Raw genomic sequence first — 21,754 nt, forward strand, 5'->3', positions numbered from 1 at the left:
TTTTAATAATTTGGTATCAGTCACATTAAACAATACAGTAGAGTATAAAATTGAGTGACCAGTAGATTTTGATATATTAAATGTTGAGTATTTTTCTATTTATCATTTCTAGGTTTGGAAAGTTGCCATTTTAAGCCTGTATCCACTTACTTGAATTAACTTTTTTCACTGAAATCTAGCAAATGTGCTTTGTGTGTCAACTCTTGCTGAGATGCACAAGCAAAACACAATTGACAAATTATTTTAAAGGCTACTTTAATTAACAACCTCCTTGCTGCTAATTATCAGGAGTAAATGCAAGAGCACCATCTGAAATGCATTTTGATAGCATTGTGGGTGTTTGGGGAAAGAAGCTGCAGATCCAGTTATAGGCTGTGCATATAACATACCTTATGAAGCACATTTAAAACCCAGGGCATCCCTGAATAATCCTGGGAACTGTAGTTTACCTGCCACAGAGCTACAATTCTCAGCACCTGTAACAAACTGCAGTTCAAATGTATGGTGTTTACACGAAAGAGAGAATTATGCACTTTGCTCCTACTTCAGCGACTGCTTTTTTTTTGGTGGTCTGGAAGACAAATGCAAACCAAAAGCAGAGGGACTGCTTACAAGATCCCAAATACTTCCTTATTATAATACATTTTTATAACAGTTGTAGGGAGATCTGTCCTGGAAAGTGAGTGGAGGTGAAGGGATCCACGGACTTCATCGGGTTCCTAGGCATCTTATGTTCCCAAAATAATTTATGAGAGAGACTTTGGAGTTCTGCGTAAAGCAAAAATTCCACAGAACTGTTGACTCTGGGTTGTTCAGAGCATCCCTTTGTAAACTGGTATCGATCCCTACCTGCCAATAGCACTGCAGGTGTAGTCATCTAGTATCGTGAGTGTGAACCAGCTTGAACTTTCCATCTGCATGTATACACTTTTACATTTGAAACCTTAGAAGCAAATGATACTTCTATACCTTTTCATCATGGAGTTTAAAGTAAACACATGGAAAGCAGCAGAGAAGTGCCATGGAAACCTGAATAATTATTTTCTATAGGGAATCATCAGATATTACTGTTAAAAAATGGGACTGACGCTCCTGCAAATAACTCCTATCATCTTTGCTGCCAATGGTGAACAGCTGGTGGCTGAGGCAAGATAACCATTTGGTTATTGTCTCTTGCTCATGTGTCAAAGCAAAAGTGAATATTTAGACATTCAGGGGGCATGACAGGCCCATCTGTGTAGGTGTTGCCGGGCAAAACCTGCACAAACAGAAGGATTGTCAGGACCAAGCTGGCACGAGGAGAGGTGCTCGTGCAATGCTTTAGCACTCCTCACTGCTCCAGGTTTCATATATATTAAAATCAGACAATAATGCTAATATTTCTACAGATCCCATTTTAAGTGTAAGCAACAGTAAGCTTGGATGCTTATGCTTGATGTCTCCAAATTAGAATCCAGAACATGCAAACACAAATCTGAACTTGAAATCTGAATCAAATTCCCACTGATGTCTAAGAAACACAGTTATCATTTATTTGTCAGATATTAAATATGAGTTTCAATTAGAACTGTCTTCATGGTTGTCACTGGAGGTTTCACAGGTGTTCAAAGAAATAATCGTAAAACATTTTAAATGCCTAACGTTGACCTTAAAGTGGAAATATAAACGTGTACTTAGGGCTGTCATACGTCTGGATTTTCCTGGACATTACAGTGGTGCCTCGCAAGTCGAAATTAATTCGTTCCGAGAGTTTTGTCGTCCTGCGATTTTTTTCGTCTTGCGAAGCACGGTGTCGGAAAAGTTTTGGAAAAGCTTCAAAAATCACCAAAGTCTTCAAAAACCTCAAAAAAGGCTACCACACCGTGTGCTATGAGTTGCTCCTCGAAGTCAAGTTGCAACTGTATTAACGGTGTTAAGAAAAAGGAAACACACTTGCAAGACGTTTCCGTCTTGCGAAGCAAGCCCATAGGGAAAATCGTCTTGCGAAGCAGCTCAAAAAACAAAAAACCCTTTCGTCTTGCAAGTTTTCCGTCTTGCGAGGCATTTGTCTTGCGAGGTACCACTGTACCAGGATTTCAAAGGTGGGCATTTTCGAAAGGTGACGCTTTGTCCTGGATCTTAGGGCAAGTCAACTGAAAAATCACCGTTTTTTGGGTGTTTTTGTAAAAAAACTTTTGGAGTGTCCTGGTTTTTACTTTTTGAAATATGGCACCCCTACATGTACTGCATGTTTTGTGGCAGGTGAGCATGATATTCAGAAATGGTTTTAAAATAGTTTAAATGGCCTATATATAGCAGACCCTCTTTATAGCCTGAGCTATATGATGGTGTAAAGCTAAAGGGACCCCTGACCATTAGGTCTAGTTGTAGCTGACTCTGAGGTTGCGGCACTCATCTTGCTTTATTGGCCGAGGGAGCTGGCGTACAGCTTCTAGATCATGTGGCCAGCATGACTAAGCTAGTACTGATTATCTATTTGTACCACTGCTATCATAAAACACTGTATTGCAAATTCATTGGCCCAGATTCAGCTAAAGTTGGTCATAACTAAATAAACAAGTTCTTTGTGTGATAAGCTTAAGTCCCATTAAGCAACTTTGTCATTGTGAATTCCAGGCTAGGGATCATTAGGAAAGGAGTTGAAAAGAAATGCCAGTGTCATAATGCAGTTATACAAATCTATGGTGTGGCCGCATTCGGAATACTGTTCACACTTCTGGTCATCTCACCTCAAAAAGGGTATTTTGGAGTTGGAAAATGATCAAGTTCCCCTGTGAGGAAAAAAGTTGCAACATGTGGGACTTTTTAGTTAAGGTGAGTAAGAGGCAACATGATAGAGGTGTCTAAAGTTTTGCACGCCATGGGAAAAAGTGGATAGAGAAAGGTTTTTCTTCTTCTCTCACAATACTAGAACTTGTGGACATCCAATGATGCTGAGGACAGATAAATGAAAGTCCTTCTAGTGCAGTTATGGGACTTCCACAGGAGGCAGCAATGGCCACCAACTTGGTGGGTTTTAAAAAAGGGATTGAACAAATTCATGGAGGATAAGGCTAGCGGCAGCTACTAGCCACAGTCACATCCACAGTTGCTGGGAATCCCAGGTAGGCAGAGTGCAGTTGCGCTCAGGTCCTGCTTGTGTGCATCCCATAAACATCTGGTTGGCCACTGTGAGTACAGGATGCTGGACTAGATGAGCCACTGGCCTGATCCACCAGGCTTTTCTTTTCTGATTGGCCACTTAGGAAGCAGGCTACTATTAGACTAGATAGCTGGTCCAATGCAGTAGGACTCTTACTATGTTTTTACATGTATATCTGCCATGTGCAGGGCCACATATACCTATTTCTATCTTTGATGCTGTTTGACACTCTTGTGTATCTGGAAAATACTCAGTTTTCATCAATTTATGAATGGAATACAGTTTTCAAAAAGCAAAACAAGCTCCACACCTTTGGGAGCATAGGATCTGATGTATATATTTATTCAAGTTTTGCCATCCCTAGGTTTACTGTATTCAAAGAGAAACCTGTAATGCCTGAATTTCCAATAGTTCAGAAAGGTACACACTACTGATAAGAACCATATGTTTTGCCTGTCATATAATGGTTTTTAAGCACAATACTCTATCATAGTCTTAAAAACCACCCATATCCAATTAACTGGTAATTAGTGGTGCATTAGATTTTCCTTTCTCTATTAAAAGTAAAATACGCAGGCTGTTTGCCTCTGGTCTGAAAACACACATTGCTTTGCATGCAAGTACATAAAAGTCTGTCACTGTGAATGGGACCCAAAGTGATTAAACAAGCACTCTTAATATGTTAATTTATAATTTTAATTACAGCAATCTTGTATATATAGTCATTAGTGAATACTAATATAAATATTTTTCTACCTTTTTATTCATAATGCATAAACCAATCATCCCCTTCTTTCTCAGCAGTTGCCTGTTTTTTTTTTTTTGTTTCACAATACAATCTTTGTTCTTAGTTATGAATGCATTTTGTTCGTTCCTGTCTTGAATAATCCCTCATTAAAACAAAGTCACTTTCTGCTCCATGCTTAAAAGGGAAAATGAGCATGCAAATGTACCATTGCATCCATATATATATATATATTTATACGCACATATATATTTTTGCTTGCCGTCCTTCAATTAGTCCCCCTTCTTTGAATCTAATTTTATTTGTTGTTATACTGGCTTGATGTAGGGACTCATGAATTTCAGGCTGGTGCCAAGATCTAGACTGAGATGGGGAGTGGCGGAGGGCAGGATAGAAGAATCAAAGCCTCTTCAGGAAGCTACAGAAGCAGCAAAGCAAAAGCGAATTGGCTTCACCTTTGACTGAAACTCTTGACTAGTACTGGAATCCTGTGATGATTTTGCTTGGTTAATTATCCAATTATTTATTTCAAGAATATAGGCACTGTGTTACAATTAGAGACGTGAAACATAATCTGAGGAATTTGCAAATGACAGATGATTTAAATAACTCCTGAGATAAACAGTATCCGCTCAGTATCTTCTCTTGCCAAGTGCTCTCCAGCTACAGATTGGGTGCTCTTTGTGCACCATTGCATGAGCCAAACCTTATTTGTTTGTTCTCCCCAAAGGACATATTTCACTCCTCGGGAAATTGCACAAATTATTCTGTTGCCAGTATGTCAAATTTGCATGGTCTTTAGGCTGAGTTTAAGTTGTATTTCTCTTGATTAAAAGCTTTTGGTTCAAAGCAATACTTTTTAATTGCCTAATGATATAAGTCAGTTCTTAGGAAAGAGCCATGCATTTAGGAGTTCATTTGCAATATAACTGAAAAATTCATTGCATGGCAGTAAAACAATTTACTGTTAATTACAAGGAGAAGAATTTGCTGTACCATGCTCACAGATTGCCATGAATCATGCAGCACTCCTAGAGATTTATAACAGATGTGTAAGTGGGATGAATTAGCAGGGTTTAATAACAGAGACACAAATCATGCAGACTTCAAGGAGCTTTAATTGATATACTAGAATGTGACGGGCATGAATCACTCAGCCATTCAACAGCACTGTAACATATGGTCAGCTCAATATGCTGCATCTTAAATCGGTTGGTGAGTCGTTGGTTGTCCCATATGGTGGAAGCAATATATTTTTCGGGATTTTTTTTTTACATTGATTTTTAAAGAAATATGATTCTATGTTCATAATACAATGAACCCTTAAAACTTGTTATGTTTATTTGAGGAATATTCCAGCCCTACTGTTTTAAACTGGAAATAAGTAGCTTTAGTCCTACCGTGTGCAGGTATGTCATCAGGATAACCAATACAGCTGCCTAATCCTTGCCCAGGGATGGTTTGAGTAGCTATAAATGCCCCAAGGCAGCAAACAAGGCTGTCGCTGCCCCCACTGCCCATTAGTTCCCTACTAGCTCTTCATTTGTACTCTCACCTGTCTCCTATAGGACAAATTTAATATCATGATGGAGGTGGCCAGAGAGAAGGGACTAGTGAATAATGGGTTTGCACCATGGCAGGAAGCTCATTTAACACCTGGAAATTTAAAGGCATAGGCACTGCTTCTGGGTACTGGACCTAAAGTTTTTATTTTTCAGTTTCAGTTTAGCTTTTAAAAAAATATGTAATTATGACTGCTACTTGTGGAACAGTTTTATTGTTGTCTGTTGCTGTTTTGCTGTGTTCTCTGTAGTTCATTTGTTATTAACTTTGTTTTGAAAATGGTTTTCACAGTGTCTTAATGTAAGCCCTCCTATAAGTTTTAAAAATCGAAGTTCAGGGCATTACATTTTAAATCAATCACTAGGAAACCCTGTTGTTGAGTCGTGTCTTTGGGGGTTCATCAGTTAGGATTCTGGACTACAGAACTAAGCTATCCTTGCCCAGCCATTTCTATGTCTCCGTCACTCCCATTCACTACAAAGATTTACCCATGAGGTTGAATGGCAAAATACTTTGCATTGCCAAACTAGTTGCAGTTCTATTAAAAACATTCCCGGCACCCTTTTAGTAACATCTTGTAACAATAGCCAAGCTGCTTCAGCGAGGGGAGCTCTCATTTTTTAGTCAAGGGGCAAACATAACATTGAACGTTTGCTTACAAACTGAAATCGTACACCATACGAGTTTGAGTGTATGTGTGTGTTTAAGGACAACCCTTGTTGTTGTTGCTGTTTAGTCGTTTAGTCGTGTCCGACTCTTCGTGACCCCATGGACCAGAGCACGCCAGGCACTCCTGTCTTCCACAGCCTCCCGCAGTTTGGTCAGACTCATGTTTGTAGTACAAGTAGCCATTTAAAAGGTTAGAGTTCTAATTAGCAGTAGCCAAAGCATAAATGAGACCATATTCTCATGACTGGTTACGTTTTCAAAGTGCTGCTAAAGACTGTTGCTATTTCGGCTTTTAATTGAAGAGAAAACACTGAGGAGCAAATTTCAGACTAAAGCCAAGAGGAACCAAACATTAGAAGTGCTGCTGATTATTTGAGAGGTTGCTGTTGATATAAACGCATGAAAGAGAAACAGACCTGTAAATTTTGTAGCTGTAATGCAAATGCGTTTTTATTAGCTTTAGAACCTGACAGGCTATAGGAAACTTTTAGCAGCTGCATTAGCAAACCTGACAGATTTGTGAAAAGAATACACTATCCTTAGAAGCATGGCTGCCAGAATTTAATGTCAACAATTAAAATTTATTTTGATACTCACCTAGTGTTTATTACTGTTTGTATACACAACAGACCTTACTAATACAGAGATGCACTATTAGATGGAATTACCATCTGTTCGCAGTGAAATGCTGGCATCTGTCTTAGCTTCTAAAACTAAAATGATATCGTTTCAAACAAAACAAAGTTAACTGCTCTTTACTTACCAACAATTATATTTTTCTTTTAGGCACACAGATTGTATGTGTGTGTTCACGCACACAAGCGAAATGCTTTTTTATAGTGACCTATACAGCAATATCTATAAGTGATATATCTTTAACATAAAACAGTATGGGCCATCTGTTTAGTGCCCTCTGTTGCACAACAGCAAACACCTAGTCATAGGCGTTTAAACTAATGTTTTACCTTTATAATATATCAACTATATATTATCTAGGAATAAATTTTAAAAACACTACATAATTAAAATATGCAAAATATAGCTGAGTCTACTAAAATACAGTATGCTTTGACAGATGTGTTTTAGGAGGCTTGGACAAAATTTAAATAGGCAAAATTATAGACTGCTCCTTTGACAAAGCAGCTACAGGTACCACAGTGACACCTTTAGGAAATGTATACTGTGCCTTTTAGCCTCCAGTAGCTATATTGTACAATCCAGTGACATGGCAACCTGTACTGCAGATTTATAATCTTACTTTTTTCATCCAAATTGCTGAAGTACCAGCTTCAATAGAGACTCTTCACTGTACATGTCAACACACAAGTATTCTGAATCACCAAGGACATGGTAGTTACAATACTAATGTTATACCGAAGATGTTGCTTTTTGAAAGGTTGGGTTTCTGTTCCATATATCACAAAATAATAAATTGTGTCATGCTAGTGTTTAATGCGTGTACACAGTGCATTAACTGTAACTGTAGTACATTTATTTGTGCTAGAGTAGACTTGAAAATGATTAAAAAATCAATACTTTCCTGTCAGAGAAGCAAGTGTTACAATGCATTTAAGTAGTTAATTGCAGAAGCCCCATAAAAGCATCAAATTTGGGTAGCAAAGATGTTATAATTACAGTGCAGGCAACTCCTATTTATTAAAGGATGGTTGTTTAAGGGAGATGTGGTTGTTGTTGTTGTGAAGAAAGGTTGGCTGTATGTATTCATTTTAGAAATAATGAATTTTAGCCTTTTTGCTTTAGCAACTCTAAGCTGAACTAGAAGACTCAACCTTGGCACTCACATTTAAAATGCTGACACAGACTGATTTGCTCCAAAGGTGAAGTTCCAATTGTAAAGCCATGTTTTCTTTTGAAACCTGTGCATTAATACTGCATTTCATTAGCGCTCTGCGCTACTTATGCGGGGAAGCTTGTGACCTCACACTGCACTACTTCAATTTCAACACAGTAAATTTCGAACATAGCAGTATGATACTAATTAGATTGTGAAGTCATAAATGATGTCCAAGCAAGAATTTACAATGCATAGCACGGTTGGTGGGTTTTTGTCTCCCATCATTCCCTCTGCCAAAAGTAATATTTTATCATGTTGTAGAAAAAGTAATAGCAACATACTACAGGTTAATGTGAGAAAATGATGGTTTTGTATGCAAGGAGCTTTAAGGATATGTTATTAATTTGTTATAAATGAAGCGCTTTGCAACAAACTCTTAGCTAACTGATGTAATTTGCAAGATGCATATTTTAATCCAGATTGTTCTCCAAATGAATGTCGTGCCCTATAATCACCAAAAACCCTGTCTTTGATATATACTGCATAGTTTAGGACTCTCCTCGTGTAAAAACATTAGAGGTTTGCAAAGTAATGATTGCTTGGGGTACAGAGTGGATAAAAGTATTGCTATGAGGTGTTTTTTTTGGTGGGTAGACTGTATGCCTGGGCCCCCCTCCCTCTAATTCCTGGATCCAGAATGGATTCAATTCCTGAAATAGCCAGGCTAGCTTCCTGTTGAGTTAATGGCCACCTAAATATGGGCCATTAAGGTAACAAAGGAAGCAGCTCTGTGCCAGATTGCAAATGGGTGAGCCCCACTTCCTTAACTTGCTGGTAGTTAGAAAGACAAAGGCCATAGTTGAGAGTTGGTGTGTGTGAGGTAGAAGCTGGAAGCTCAGGTTGTAAATATGTGCAAATAAACCATAGATCATAAAAACATCACAGTCTCCGCTGTCCCTCATTCCGAAGGAAACCATACCCTGGGTAAGTGCCTGAAACCACTGGAATCTAGCACTGCGAAGAGATTGGGGTGGTGTGCAACAGTATATTATAGCTAAAAGATATCTTGAGGAAATTGCTGCATAGCAGTGACCAGTTTTCCAGGCCAGCAAACCGCAACAAGCTACAAAAGACTGCATACCAAACAATTGCACTAGTGCAAAATGCATTGGCTCAACTGCTCACTGGGAAGGGGGGGGGGAAACAGCCATCATATGAAAGAATTGCAGTGGCTGCCATTTTCCACTGAGTTAGGTTGAAGGTGCTGGTGTTAGTGTACAAAGTTGCATACAGCTTGGGACCAGGATATGGATACGATCATCACACTTCCTATATACCCAGTTGATTGGTGTGTTCTGTAGGAAAAAGCATCCTGCAGATACCATCCTACCAGGAGATCCATTCCACACAATGATAGAAATGATCTTTAGCGTAGCAATACCTAACCTTTGGAACTCCCTCCCACTGTAATCAGACAGGTGCCTTCTCTATTGTGATTTAACTGAGCGGTAAAAGATCACACAAAATCCCTCCTCTCAAAGAGAACCTATATTTCCTGCTCCTGATATATTTGAATACACTCTGGAGAGATAGCTGGGTGCCCTTGTTTACAAGAATTACAGTGGTACCTCGGGTTAAGAACTTAATTCGTTCTGGAGGTCTGTTCTTAACCTGAAGCACCACTTAAGCTAATGGGGCCTCCTGCTGCTGCCGTGCCGCTGGAGCACGTTTTCTGTTCTCATCCTGAAGCAAAGTTCTTAACCTAAGGTACTATTTCTGGGTTAGTGGAGTCTGTAACCTGAAGTGTCTGTAACCCGAGCTACCACTGTAGTTGAATTTGTGCCTTAAGGTCTGTATTATTATTTTTATGATGCTGAGATAAAATTACTTTCAGTCAATAGTTAAGGTGGAAAAAAGCCAGTACTGTACCACTGACAGGTCAAACAAGACATCGGAGGGCTGCCATTCAAATTTTTTACTAAATCAAGAATTATCTGTACTGTATGATTGCAATAGCACACAGGTCAAAGGTTGTTTGCAATTGTAATTGATACTGCTTTCCTAGGGGATGATATATTATACATGTAGAACTCCCTGGTTTATTCTGAAAACCAGTATTGTTTGGATAACCTTAACTGGACAGATGCATCTTTCCTTTTTTCTTTTTATATAAATAGCTCCAAGACAGCTAATTGCCCCTTATGCTGAAGGAATAAACAGCACGGTGATAAAGATAAGTTGGAAGGAACCTAAAGAACTTAATGGGCCTCCTCCAGTCTATCAGCTGGAGAGAATGGATGCATCTTTAGCAACATCAAGTGTAACTGTAATGAAAGGAATCCGTTTTCCAGGAAATGGGTATTATAAATTTCCAAGTTCTACTCTGCCTGCCAACACATATTTTACAGGTAAGGAGATTGTGGTGATAGCATGCAGTGTAAAAGCTTTGGTTTTTGTTTAGACAACAATGGGATAGTTAGGGTGCCTTTACACTAGCCCATTTCTCTGGAATTGCTCTTTTTAAAAAATTCATTTGTTTTTAGAGCACTTCCGCATGATGTTATTGTTAACTCTTTTCATTCTGTTGCTTTCTGAATCATCTTGTGCTTCTTGAGACCTGAATTTTCACTATTTTTGTGTGAATGCAACTGGTATTGGGGCAATTCAGAGGTAAATCAAAGATTCTTAATCCCTAATCACCGGGCCCAGATAATAAACAATGTAATAATAAAAGCGGGGGAATTAGCATGATTGGAGGTAAACCTCGTGATATGGAATACAAAAGATTTCTTAAATTGCCCAAGTTTACTAAAAGCCCAGAAAGAACAGAGTATGCTCAAAGACCTCCACAACCAATGGAGGCTCAATTGAAAAATAGAAAAGGAAACTTGAGGGGCTGGTGATTGAAATTGCATACTTGTTTGTTGATTTATGTAAGTTGTTTTGTTGCTAGAAGTCCCAACCATGTTTTCTCAGAAGTAAGTCCCACTGAGTTCAATGGAATTTACTCTCAGATGATGGGGTTAGGATTGGGATTGCAGCCTTAATCTGCTTCCTACTGCGAAATTGAATAACCAAAGGAATGTATCCTTCATTATCATTCTTTTCGCATGGAAAGAGGTAGTCTGTTTTTTTACCTGTTGACGTATGACCGTAACCCTTATGCAGTGAGTAAAATGCAGGATCCCAACCTGTGACATCTTTACCCAGAGTGGTAGAGGCAGCAGGGGATCGTGATATTTGTGAAAACAAACAGAAGGACCCCACTTCATTAACTTTGTCTTTCAGGTGCCACAAGACTCTATTTTTTGTTTGTTGCAAAAGACTAGCATTAACTTTGGAAAGGAACACACAGAGAAAGTGACTGATTTGTAAATATTTGTTGATGGCTGAGATGTTTGTATCTTTTGTGCACTATGATATTTAAAAATAGGTATATTTCAGAACCAGCAGATGACATAATATAAAAAAAGACTTGTGCAAAATAAACCAATTGCAGGGGTACAGAAAATACCAGATGAAACGCTGGAACGGCGTGAGGCATGTCCATACATCCCTATATATGGCTGTTCTATTCAAGGACCAAGAATTATTATATCTGTGTAATTAACAATATTTTGCAACCCTTAGAAGCATTCATTTTCTGCTGCTCCTTGGGTGAAGTCATTGTGCAAATGTTTTTCCTTAACTGGGAAGAATGATAACTTACGGGTAGTACATCTGTCTTGCACCCATAAGTTACCTTAACTGCAGGTGCTGGGAATTAAAAGAAGTATCTTAGGCAGCACAGCTAAAAAACCCCACCTGTTTGAACCCCAGAGAGCTGCTGCTAGGTAGAGGCTAACAATGGTGTAGGGGAGACGCCAGGAAAAAATGGTTTGGGGGAAGATTGTGATAAAAAACACCATTATAGCAGAAGCAAAGACCTTAATACATTATGACTGAAAGTTAGGGTGGGGAAAATTTGAGAAACGGGGAAGGGCACACCCACTGCCAGAAACTTGTGCCCCTCCAGATGTTGCTAGACCTCACTTGAGCTCCCATCAGCCCCTGCCAGTAGGGCTGATAGGAGTTATAATGCAACAACAGCTGGAAGGCCACAGAACAATCTCTGGCTCAGTATAAGGCAACTTAATAAAACCTGCCTAACCTAAGCAAATATATGAATCATGGCATAACTGTGGGTCAGGCTCCCATCTCTGCAAAGGGCATTCTGACCATGCTTCCTTTCCCTTCGCTTTATCATTATTGACAGTGACATGTCCCACTATGAAATGTTAGCTGGCCTCAGAAAAGAAAGAATTTAGCCCTCTCTTCATTTCTCTCAGAACCTTTTTTGCTAGGACTATGGCCTTGCACTTAAAATGAATTCACAGTTCCTTCTTGAACAAGACATTTCCTTTCTTCCTCCTTCCTAATCCCAAGAAGCCTAAAGATAGGGTGAGAGGGGAGCTGGAAACACTTTAAACAGGAGTGATCCAGCACAACAAAGTGAATTGTGCTGCTTTGTGAACAAAAACATCTTAAGACATTTTCTAATGTGCACGACAGGGACTTAACGCTACAAATATGTGGCGCTGACCCTGACCAGGCAGCATTACTGTAGTCGTATTTTCTTCTTCTTCTGAAAAAGGACTCCTTATTATTATTATTATTATTATTATTATTATTATTATCATCATCATCATCATCATCATCATCATCATCATCATCATGTTATAGAAACTTTTTAAAAAGTCTGCATCAAACATTTGCTTTTCCTATATATCAGTTTCATTGAAAAATACAGATTTATTTATGCCTTTGTACAAAATCTCAAAATCCTCCACTTAAGAATGAATTTTTAAATGTACCTTTTGGTAGGGTGTTGCAGGCACTAAGACACCGTTCTAAAAACCTATCCATTGTCAAAGTACATAACTGTCCAAGCTGATCAACATTCAGCAGCTATATCTTGAAATTCAGAATATGAGAATGGAATAGATAACAACAGGGTTGTGCCTAGGTTTCAGGAGGCCCTGGGCAAAGTGCCCTCTGGCTTCCCTTCCTCTGGTCTTGTCTCTAAGCACTGCCAGGTAGCTGGGTTCTGACATTTTATTTTCCTACAATACCCCAAAGCAATGCTATAGTAGGAGGCATTTGGGAAAGAGGGGGTGGTTGTATTCAGTGTGGTGCTAAGGAGATCATCCCATCAGTACAAGCATGTCTGCTTGCCTGCCAGAAAGATTTCTCCTGTCTGTGTGCCAATCTGGGGGCTATCCCAACCCTCCAGAGCAGATTTGGCATGGATGGAAGAAAGGGGGAAAGTCCCATTGTTCTAGTGGGAATCCTAGCACAACAACTGAATATGCGGCCTTAAAATGGTAACTAGACCCTACTGTATGGTGCCGTTAGGAGCACTAGGTTGTTATTGTTGTTAAATGACTGCCCTGCAGGGTCTCCAACAGCTTTCCAAGAATGTTAGGTGCTGCCACTGGCCCTCAATTCCTGTTGCAGCAGCAGAAAACTGTGATCCCCATAGATGGCCTTTAACCTCATATCTAACTCAGTGCACACATACACCTGTGCTGATGCTGAACCTGGTTCACAGGAGTGCTGTTCTGTTCTTCCAGTGAACTGAGAGCACCATACATACTGATTATTCAGTTTTATTTTCACATCAATTCAGTGGTGGGTGGTAGGACAGAAGGCAAGGAGCCCAACAGTAGGTGGCATGAGAGTCAAATAATTATTGTTTTGTCCCCATCCTCCTCCCTGCTGATTTGTACAAGGACAACAATGAGACTATGTCTTGGCTCTCCCTCTCTGATGAGGAACTATAATTCATGACTCCATTTTTTCCCTTGAGGCTTCCCCCCCAGATTAAAATGGTATCTAAAGCAAGTTACAGGTTGGGATGACAATGTCACAAAGGTTATAAGGGGGTGGGGGTAGGTGAGTGCATTGATTCCCCTCTGTAGGTCTTTGCCAGTAGAGGAGACGATTGCTGGTGGAGAAATTGCTCTTCCATGCTAGAGGCCCCAAACTTTGCTGAGGCAGGCGGTAAGCTGCTACTAGCAGTTCTGCCACTGACGTGAGAGGATAGTAAGCATTCAGTAGCGTGTGGAAATGGGGTATTTTGTGAAGACAGCCACATGCGAACCCTGCCGATACCCCCAAATTCTTGGTCCCCTCAGCTATGCCAGCCTAGAGTAGGGCCTAGGAAACACTGTTTCCACCCCCAATTTGCAAAACTGGGGTTCTAATTTGCTTAAGAAAGAAAAACAAACCCTTCTCACCCACCTTATGATATGCTGTTTCAGGTGCAGAAGTGAATGGATTCACCACTTTGTTCCTGCATAGTGTTCTGTTAGAGTGGATGGGGGAGAAGTTTGCTTTGGTTTACCTTTTAATGTGGAGCTACCTAATTTTCACTTCCCAAAACAACTTGTGGACTGAAACAGAGCTATGCTTTTAAATCTTCCATTCCCCCCCCTGAATTTTGTGATGCAGTTCTCCAGCAACAGCAACAAATGTGTACTAAGATGCATGTAATAGGGGAAAGTGTGCATAAAACTGCATATATTAGTGAAAATAAGCAGAAATGCATTCTATCAGGGGAAATTGCTTGCAAAAATGTGTATATTAGGCAATGTTGGATACAAAGTATGTATATTAGGAGAAATGTGTATTTAAATGTTGATGAATTTTCACGAGGCGTTTTAAATAAACAATCTGATGTGGAAATGTGGCAGACTGAGCTTAAGACTGCAAAACTGAGAACTGAAATTGACAGTTCTGTCCATCACTATCTTTCTTGGCAGTCCTATACTGGTGAGGCTTCCTTTTGAGTAGACATGCATAGGATTTCACTGTACAATACCATACTCCAATACTTTGACTTTCTGAAGGACTGCCTGCTTTCTACACTACTCATGAGCTGCGGTTTTCTCATTCTCGGCTTGTGGTTTTTGCAGAGGACAGTCATGATGGAACTAACAAGTGGTGTATTGAACAAACAAGGAAGGGAAGACATTCATTGATTCCAATTGTCTGTCATGAATATCACCAGGAAACGTTCCTATGAATATTATCAAGGCATGTTTCATCCCCTAATTGATCTTTCAGAAAGATCAAATTAATATCTTGTCTAACTATGATGAGCCTTATCAATTGAGTGATTGCCAATATTAAAGGGGGGGAGGATTAATTTTTTCTGTCCTTATTAGCTTAAAGTACTTATGGCCTAAAATCAATCAGATCATAGACTGAACAATGGTATTTTTGGCAAAACTATCAGTCAGGATTTAGCTGTTGCAATATTATACTATACAGATTTGTGTGTGGGAAAAACATAATATAATATAAGCTTGTAAAGCCAAACATTCATATGTTTAAACAATTATCTCCTAGATGAACAGAGACACACTACTTTGGTTGAAGAGAATGTAAATACATTTTTTCATGGATGCACCCCCTCCCCACTCCAAGAGATATCAAACATTTCACTGAAGCTCTTTTTGCTGTGCAAAATTCATTAGCAATTTCCCCAAAAGACAATCCCCTACAAGTTTTGAATATCCTTTTGGGGCAAAATCAAACAGCAAGCTAGAGCTGTGCAGAACCCCCCCCCCCCAGGAATTTCTCTAACTATATCAAACTTTTATTGTTGCCTTATGTTGAAACACCTCAAAAGATGAGATGAGGAAATACCTCCAAATTGGCAAAATTTAAGTTGTAACTGTATGTTCAATTATAGCCTTTTAGGATCTTAGTGCTATTTGTTTTATTTTTCTTTACTATACTGTTCTCAAACTGTACAGTAATAGTAAAAAAATAGTTTGAAGCAACTAGCCTCCTAGATATAACAATCTGCCAAGTATATTGGCATCTTGAATGACATGGGATCATGTTTATTTCTATATTAGTCTTCCATTTTTTCCACATCACTCATGTTCTTTTTTTGATGTGCTCAGGAGGAATTTATGTGATGTGACCTCTTGATCCTTAATGTAAACTGACAAATTTATTGTAACCTTAGATATTGATGCAAAGCAAATAACTAAATTCAGAATGCTAGTGTTAGCATAACTACTAGAATGAAGAAGTATAGGCAATAAAATTCAGGGCAGGCATTTAATTTATTAAACTGCAACACTTGTTCTATCAGCATTTTATTTTAAAGGTAGACTTTACCTTTAAAAAGAGACAGGGAAGATAGTAAAATCATTAAGTTCTTTTATGTATTTCTAAACAGGGATGGCTTGCAATTGGTGTGGTCTGTTCATTTGGATCAAAGAGGTGTCATATTTTAAATTTAATAGAGAACATAAATGGAGGAGCTTATAATCAAGAAAGCTTGATTTTTTAAAATTGCTGATGGAAAGCCCTTTATTGGCATGTTAACATATCTCTTTAGGCTGGTTAATTACTACCATGCGGAATAAGAGAAGGTTAGTTCATTGGCTAAAAGCAGATATGCTTTTAATTTAAATAATTGTGTACCGACTTTGGCCTGTTCATTCCACTTGCTCATCTCACAAGGTAAGCAGTTAGATTTTATAGCACTGGATAGTAATCGATGTTGAGGGGCCTTCCGTATTGATCTCACCAAAGTCTTTGATCTAGTAATCACCAACTATCACTATCCTCCAGGCTCACTGCTATAGTATTACTATTCCCTGTTTTTTAAAATGTGCAAAATTACAGAGAAATGACCAGGCACTGAAATGGAGAAAGAGAGAGTTGATTAGCCACCAGGGCACAGCTATTTCAATTTTAAAAACAGAATTATGTAAAATAATGTGTACCACTTACACCAATTGAAGCAGAACACAAAAAAGAGACATCAACAAGGTAGTAATGTGCACAACAATATACTATAGTTGAATAATTGTTTATTGACTAAGTGGTGAATTTTTGAGCCATTCTTGAGAAGGAATATATGGTGAAGTCATTCAGGGTGGACAACATTTGAGCTGGGGGGTTGCATGCCATTAGGGGGTCACATACTGGCTGTGTGCTGGGCCAGAGCCTACAGTCGGAGGGTTTGAGTTTCTCTCCTCCCCACTCCCCATGGGGATTGGCAGATTCAAAATACCTTCTTTGTCTCCACCTTCTTCCTGATGATTGATCCTAGGAATCTATGAAGAATGTGCAGATAGGTGTGTTCTGCAGTTGTTCCCAGTGGTGTATTAACTGGGCTGTGGGGAAGGTGTACTCTTATCATATACCTCCCGCATTCTCACTGCCCAGCTAATTTGGCACTGGGAAGAGGTGAAAGGTTTTTGATATGCTCCTCAGCAGTTTCCAGCACCAAATAACTGGAGAGAGGGGAGGAGCCTGTGGGCCAGAAGCAGTCTGGAAGTGTGAAAGCCACGTAAAATGCAGCCATGGTCTCATCTTGTCCCGCTGGCTCATCTGGCCACCTGCCCTTTAGAGAAATACTTTTGGAATATTGGATCTAGAAATGCAGCTGCTTTGTGAGTTTCCCTTCAGGTCCTCTAGAACCAGGGCAGGTGCACTATGCTTGGGTTATGCTTCCCAAAGCATACCTGCTGTTCTTCAAATGGAATGACTCTTTATGTTTTTGAAAGTGCATTTGGATCCAGCAGAGGCCACCACTCCATGCGCTGGATGCAGAGCGTAATGTGGGTTGCAAGTGCCGGAGGTGGGGCAAGTGTTGTGCCCCCCCCGCCCCGTGGACTGGGAAGCTGGGGTGGAACTGTGCTCTAAGCGAGGGGCACATGGAGTCCGCACAGAGGGTCAATGGAGGCCATCTCCAACAGACTCCTCACTGCCTCTATCTCCCCTGCCTACTAGACTAACCTGCCCACCACCACGCTTCAGCTGCCAGGGCTCCTTGCTGGAGCCCCAGCCCCAGAGAACGCAGCTGTCCTCCTCCCACCTGCCCCTCTCCCTTCCCATCCCAGTGGAGCCTCTTGCCTCTCCTTGGTGGGTGATGGCGGTGCTCTTCCCCACCCTTCCTCTTAACCGGCCCAGGGGCAGGGGGCACGCACACATCTCATCGCTGGCCACGAGGAGAAAGAGAAGGAGGCACTGCTAATGCCCCAGCCCTGAAGGCTTGGCCCAGGTGCAGCTTGGCTTGCCTCCCAGTGTCTCCAGCCTCAATGAGGGAGCCTGTTGTGTGGGCGTCTGGTTGTGCCCCCTCCAAAATGCACACCCGGGTCAGTGGTCCCTCTTCCATCCCCACACTACGCCTCTGGCTGGATGCTTCTTTAGACAGAAGGGGCGGGAATTTTCACCAACTTTCTGGAGAAGGTTTTCTGGGGCATAAATGACTGCAGCAGAAAGTCCTCCTCCTCCTTCAACCCACAGCACCATCTTGTGTGTGAAGTTTCACAAACTTTGGTCTTAACCCTTCGTGAATGGTTTTCAAGGAATGTTGCAATGTTATTGAAAATTAAGCAGGTGCAGATCTGTTCAGAGCCTAAATGGAAGACCACACTTGTTTTGGTTCTTATTTAAAAGATTCATAGCCTCTGTTCATCAGTCATGATGCTCGGGCAGGGCAGAACATAAAGTAAACTACGCAAGAAATGTATGCACAAATGACAATAACTCAATAACCAGCTGCTTTTCATTTCACTCCTCATGCCCTCAAGATTCTACAGTTTTACTTGCGCATTTCTCTTTAGTTATCTGCATCTTCTCACAAAGTATGCTGTTCATTAGCCATTCCCAAGTACACACTAGATGGCAGAGGCTTGAGTGTCTATCGGTCATGCTGCAGGCCTAAGGTAATCTGTGCCTGAAGATATTATATCAGACAACTTTATCTTTTTAAAAAAACAAACACAAAAGCAGGCATTTCTGTGTTCTCACAGTATTTCAAGCACTTCAGTGGAGCTCTGTAATAAATCTTTTTGGATCCCTCCCTTTTTTTGTTCTTAAGATGAAATACCAATCATACCAAGTAGTTTGCCAAATTTTCTTTATAATACAAAATTTGAAAAATGAATTATATGCACACTTTCTGCAAAAGAAAATAATAACATGAAGGGCGGGGTATTTGTGTCTTAGTCCTTGGAGTTAAAAATCAACAATCCACCCTAGACTCCCACTATAACACACAAGCATTTAGCTACCTAAGTCCATTAATGCTAATGGCTTCATGCTTTTTCTTTTATTCATCACCAAACTGATAACACTTGGTCAGCTTTTTATCAGCCTGAAATATTGACAGTAGAATGAGGTTCTTCCCTTAGCCAGACTATACCATTATCTTGTTCTTATAACTTAAGCTATCCTGAAAATGCTGTTACAATGAATTTATTACAACAAATATAAAGAGCCATAAAGTGGCACTGGGTTCTTTGCAGCTGCTGTGATTTATAATCATTGGGCATGACCCAACCAGCCATATTTAATCCCATTAATTTTGCTTATTTGGAAGTTAGTGGGACTTAAAACAACTTATTTTTTGCCAGATTGTGCCCTTAGATTTTTTATTTTTTTATTTTAATTATCAAGTACTCAACAAGGACATGAATATTTTTATGTTGATGGGTCCCTGTAAGTGACCCATTTTTTTCTGGATAAACATTATGCTGGTTTGCCAGGAATATGACAGAATTTTGTTTGGATTCTCATTTTTCTTAACCTTTTATTATGATAACATTGACATTAATCTACACGCTTTGTAAATAATAGCACAGTCAGTATTAAAGGGTATGTAGGATGCACCTACTCTGAGCCAACAGTAACACACTATGTTAGGGTGCCCTTTAAAACAATACAAAAGGTTTAGTTGATGCAATGTATCTTATAGAAATAGGCCAATGTAATCCTATTCAGTCGATCCCATTCCCGTTTCCCTAGCTGCCAATATGCATCCAGTTCAAGTTACTGTTGCATAGCTACAAAGTCCTTCATGGCCTGGTCCCACATATCTTGAAGGGTGCTTCTCTCCATGCTGTCCTTAGCCCCTGCTCCAAGCAACATGTTCACATGAAGTGACTCTGTCATAGTGAGAAGCTGAGCCTTTACACAAATTGCCCAAAGTTATGGAATGAATCTGCTCCTATATCCACTATTTCCTCTCTCTATTGGCCTTAAAACCCCTTTACTGGGAATATAATGGTTTGACTGGCTAGTTTTGTTATTGGCCCTATTTTTCTGTTCATGTTTTTTTTGTCACTGTTCACCATATTGAGCACTGTAAGTAATAATACTAATAGTAATAATAAGCCACACTTCCCAGACTGACTTCTTTTTTTTTTAAGATTAAATCAAATAACAGTGATAGATTTGATAACAGCTATTCAAAAGGAATAGCTGCTCCCTTTTGTTTCCACTAGCTTCTCCCCTCTGTTTTGCCATACAATAGTTTGCATAGGCAAACAGCAGACATTTATTTAGGTTTTCAAAGGGCCTTTCCACACTTAACATTTGTGGTTGTGGTTCCCCATCCCAGATATTTTCTCTAGACTTTTAGCATCATCCCTATTCTGCTAGTATTTCAGAACGACATACTCCAAAAAGCTACCTTTTCTTCTACAGGAAAAAAACCCCCTGATTTTTGTGAAAGATCTGGAATAGATTCTCAATTATTTTCATTTGTGGGACACGTGCATAAGTATCATCATGGTTTCTGTGTGGAGGGAGTGGGAGTTGGAGGGCGTGCTTTGGGACATACCAATTACTGGAAACTGCAGGAAGAGCGAGTGCTCCAGTCTCACGTTCTGCTTGCTGATTTCCCACACGCATGTGGTTGGCCACCGGTTAAGGACCCGATGCTGGACTAGATGAGGCACTGGTCTGATCCAGCAGGCTCTTTTGTTCTTTCATTCTTAAATCTGTTTCACACTTCTTCCCTGTGACTGGTATGAGTTGTCAGTTTGTGAGCTCAGTTCAGAAGAAACAATAGTGTTGAATTGAAGTACTGCCTATGAGAGCAGTTGTTAGCTGCCCACCAAAGTTCATCGCAGTAACATTTTTTATTGTAGTTCAGGTAGACTGTAGCTCCTCTAATCTCCTGCACTCCCACAAGATTAGAATTCTGGAAAACTAGGCCTTAAAGAGATAAATAGCAGCTAAAGGGCTGCCTACCCCTGTGTGCATGTGCCTAATTTCGAGATTTACTGGGTGGAGGAACATCATAGTATGTATTGCGTAGCTTAGTATCGTATCCGCGCCTCGGGCCTGGTTCTGTTGTGTGATTACTCTGCTCAGTAATGTGTGCTCAAGCATGCACTGCAGCTTGAGTTGCAGACGCATGTCGGAGGAGGATGACTGATGGATCTCCGCAATGGCAAGGCTGAGAGGGGAGACGCTCCGGCTGGGGCCGAGCCAGCTGGCTTTTCGTCCCCCGGTTCTGACAGTGACTATAGGCATAGAACCATAGCTGTCAACCGTCCCTTATTTGGCGGAAAATTGCCTTATCCCAGCGCCGTTTCCTGCTGCTGTCCCGGATTGATGATGTCCCTTAAATTTCCCAGGTTTCATGCTTGCCTGGCTCGGGAGGGAAGCAGCGGCTTGGGGTCCTCCAGCTCGAGAGAGCGAGATAGTGCGCCCGCATAAGCTGCCGTGTCTCCGTCTCTTCCTTTTCCCCCTCAGGGGCGCTTCGTGAGGAGACGGGTGGCAGGCAGCCCCTCTCTTGCGAGACTTCCACCGCACTGCCAGGGGAAGCCAGAGGCGGAAGTGGCGGCTGTGGAGGCGGCCTGAGGGAAGAGGAAGAGGAGGGGATAGGGAGGGACACAGAAGGGTGGTTCTTCAGCGGCCGTGATACCGCCGCAACCACCTAATGCCGTGGGCAAGAGTCTCTCTCCCTCCCTCCCTCTCTCTCGGGCTGGGAAGGGCCGATGGAACTCCTCGCGCCAGGACAATGGCAGCCCCAACG

At 40.6% G+C, this 21,754-nt stretch overlaps 1 protein-coding gene across 5 annotated transcripts in view; it reads left to right on the forward strand.

Moving 5' to 3' along the window:
• The window catches only part of USH2A (usherin), a 457,494-nt gene that overhangs the window by 110,417 nt on the left and 325,323 nt on the right, over positions 1–21,754 (forward strand). For all 5 annotated transcript variants that reach the window (XM_081185934.1, XM_081185935.1, XM_081185936.1 and 2 more), the window contains exon 21: positions 10,092–10,322. In XM_081185934.1, the coding sequence (XP_081042060.1) occupies positions 10,092–10,322 (231 nt within the window). The remainder of the gene's footprint in view (positions 1–10,091; positions 10,323–21,754) is intronic.

Source organism: Podarcis bocagei (assembly GCF_964188305.1).
Source record: "Podarcis bocagei genome assembly, chromosome: 3".
In the NCBI taxonomy this organism is placed as follows: domain Eukaryota; kingdom Metazoa; phylum Chordata; class Lepidosauria; order Squamata; family Lacertidae; genus Podarcis; species Podarcis bocagei.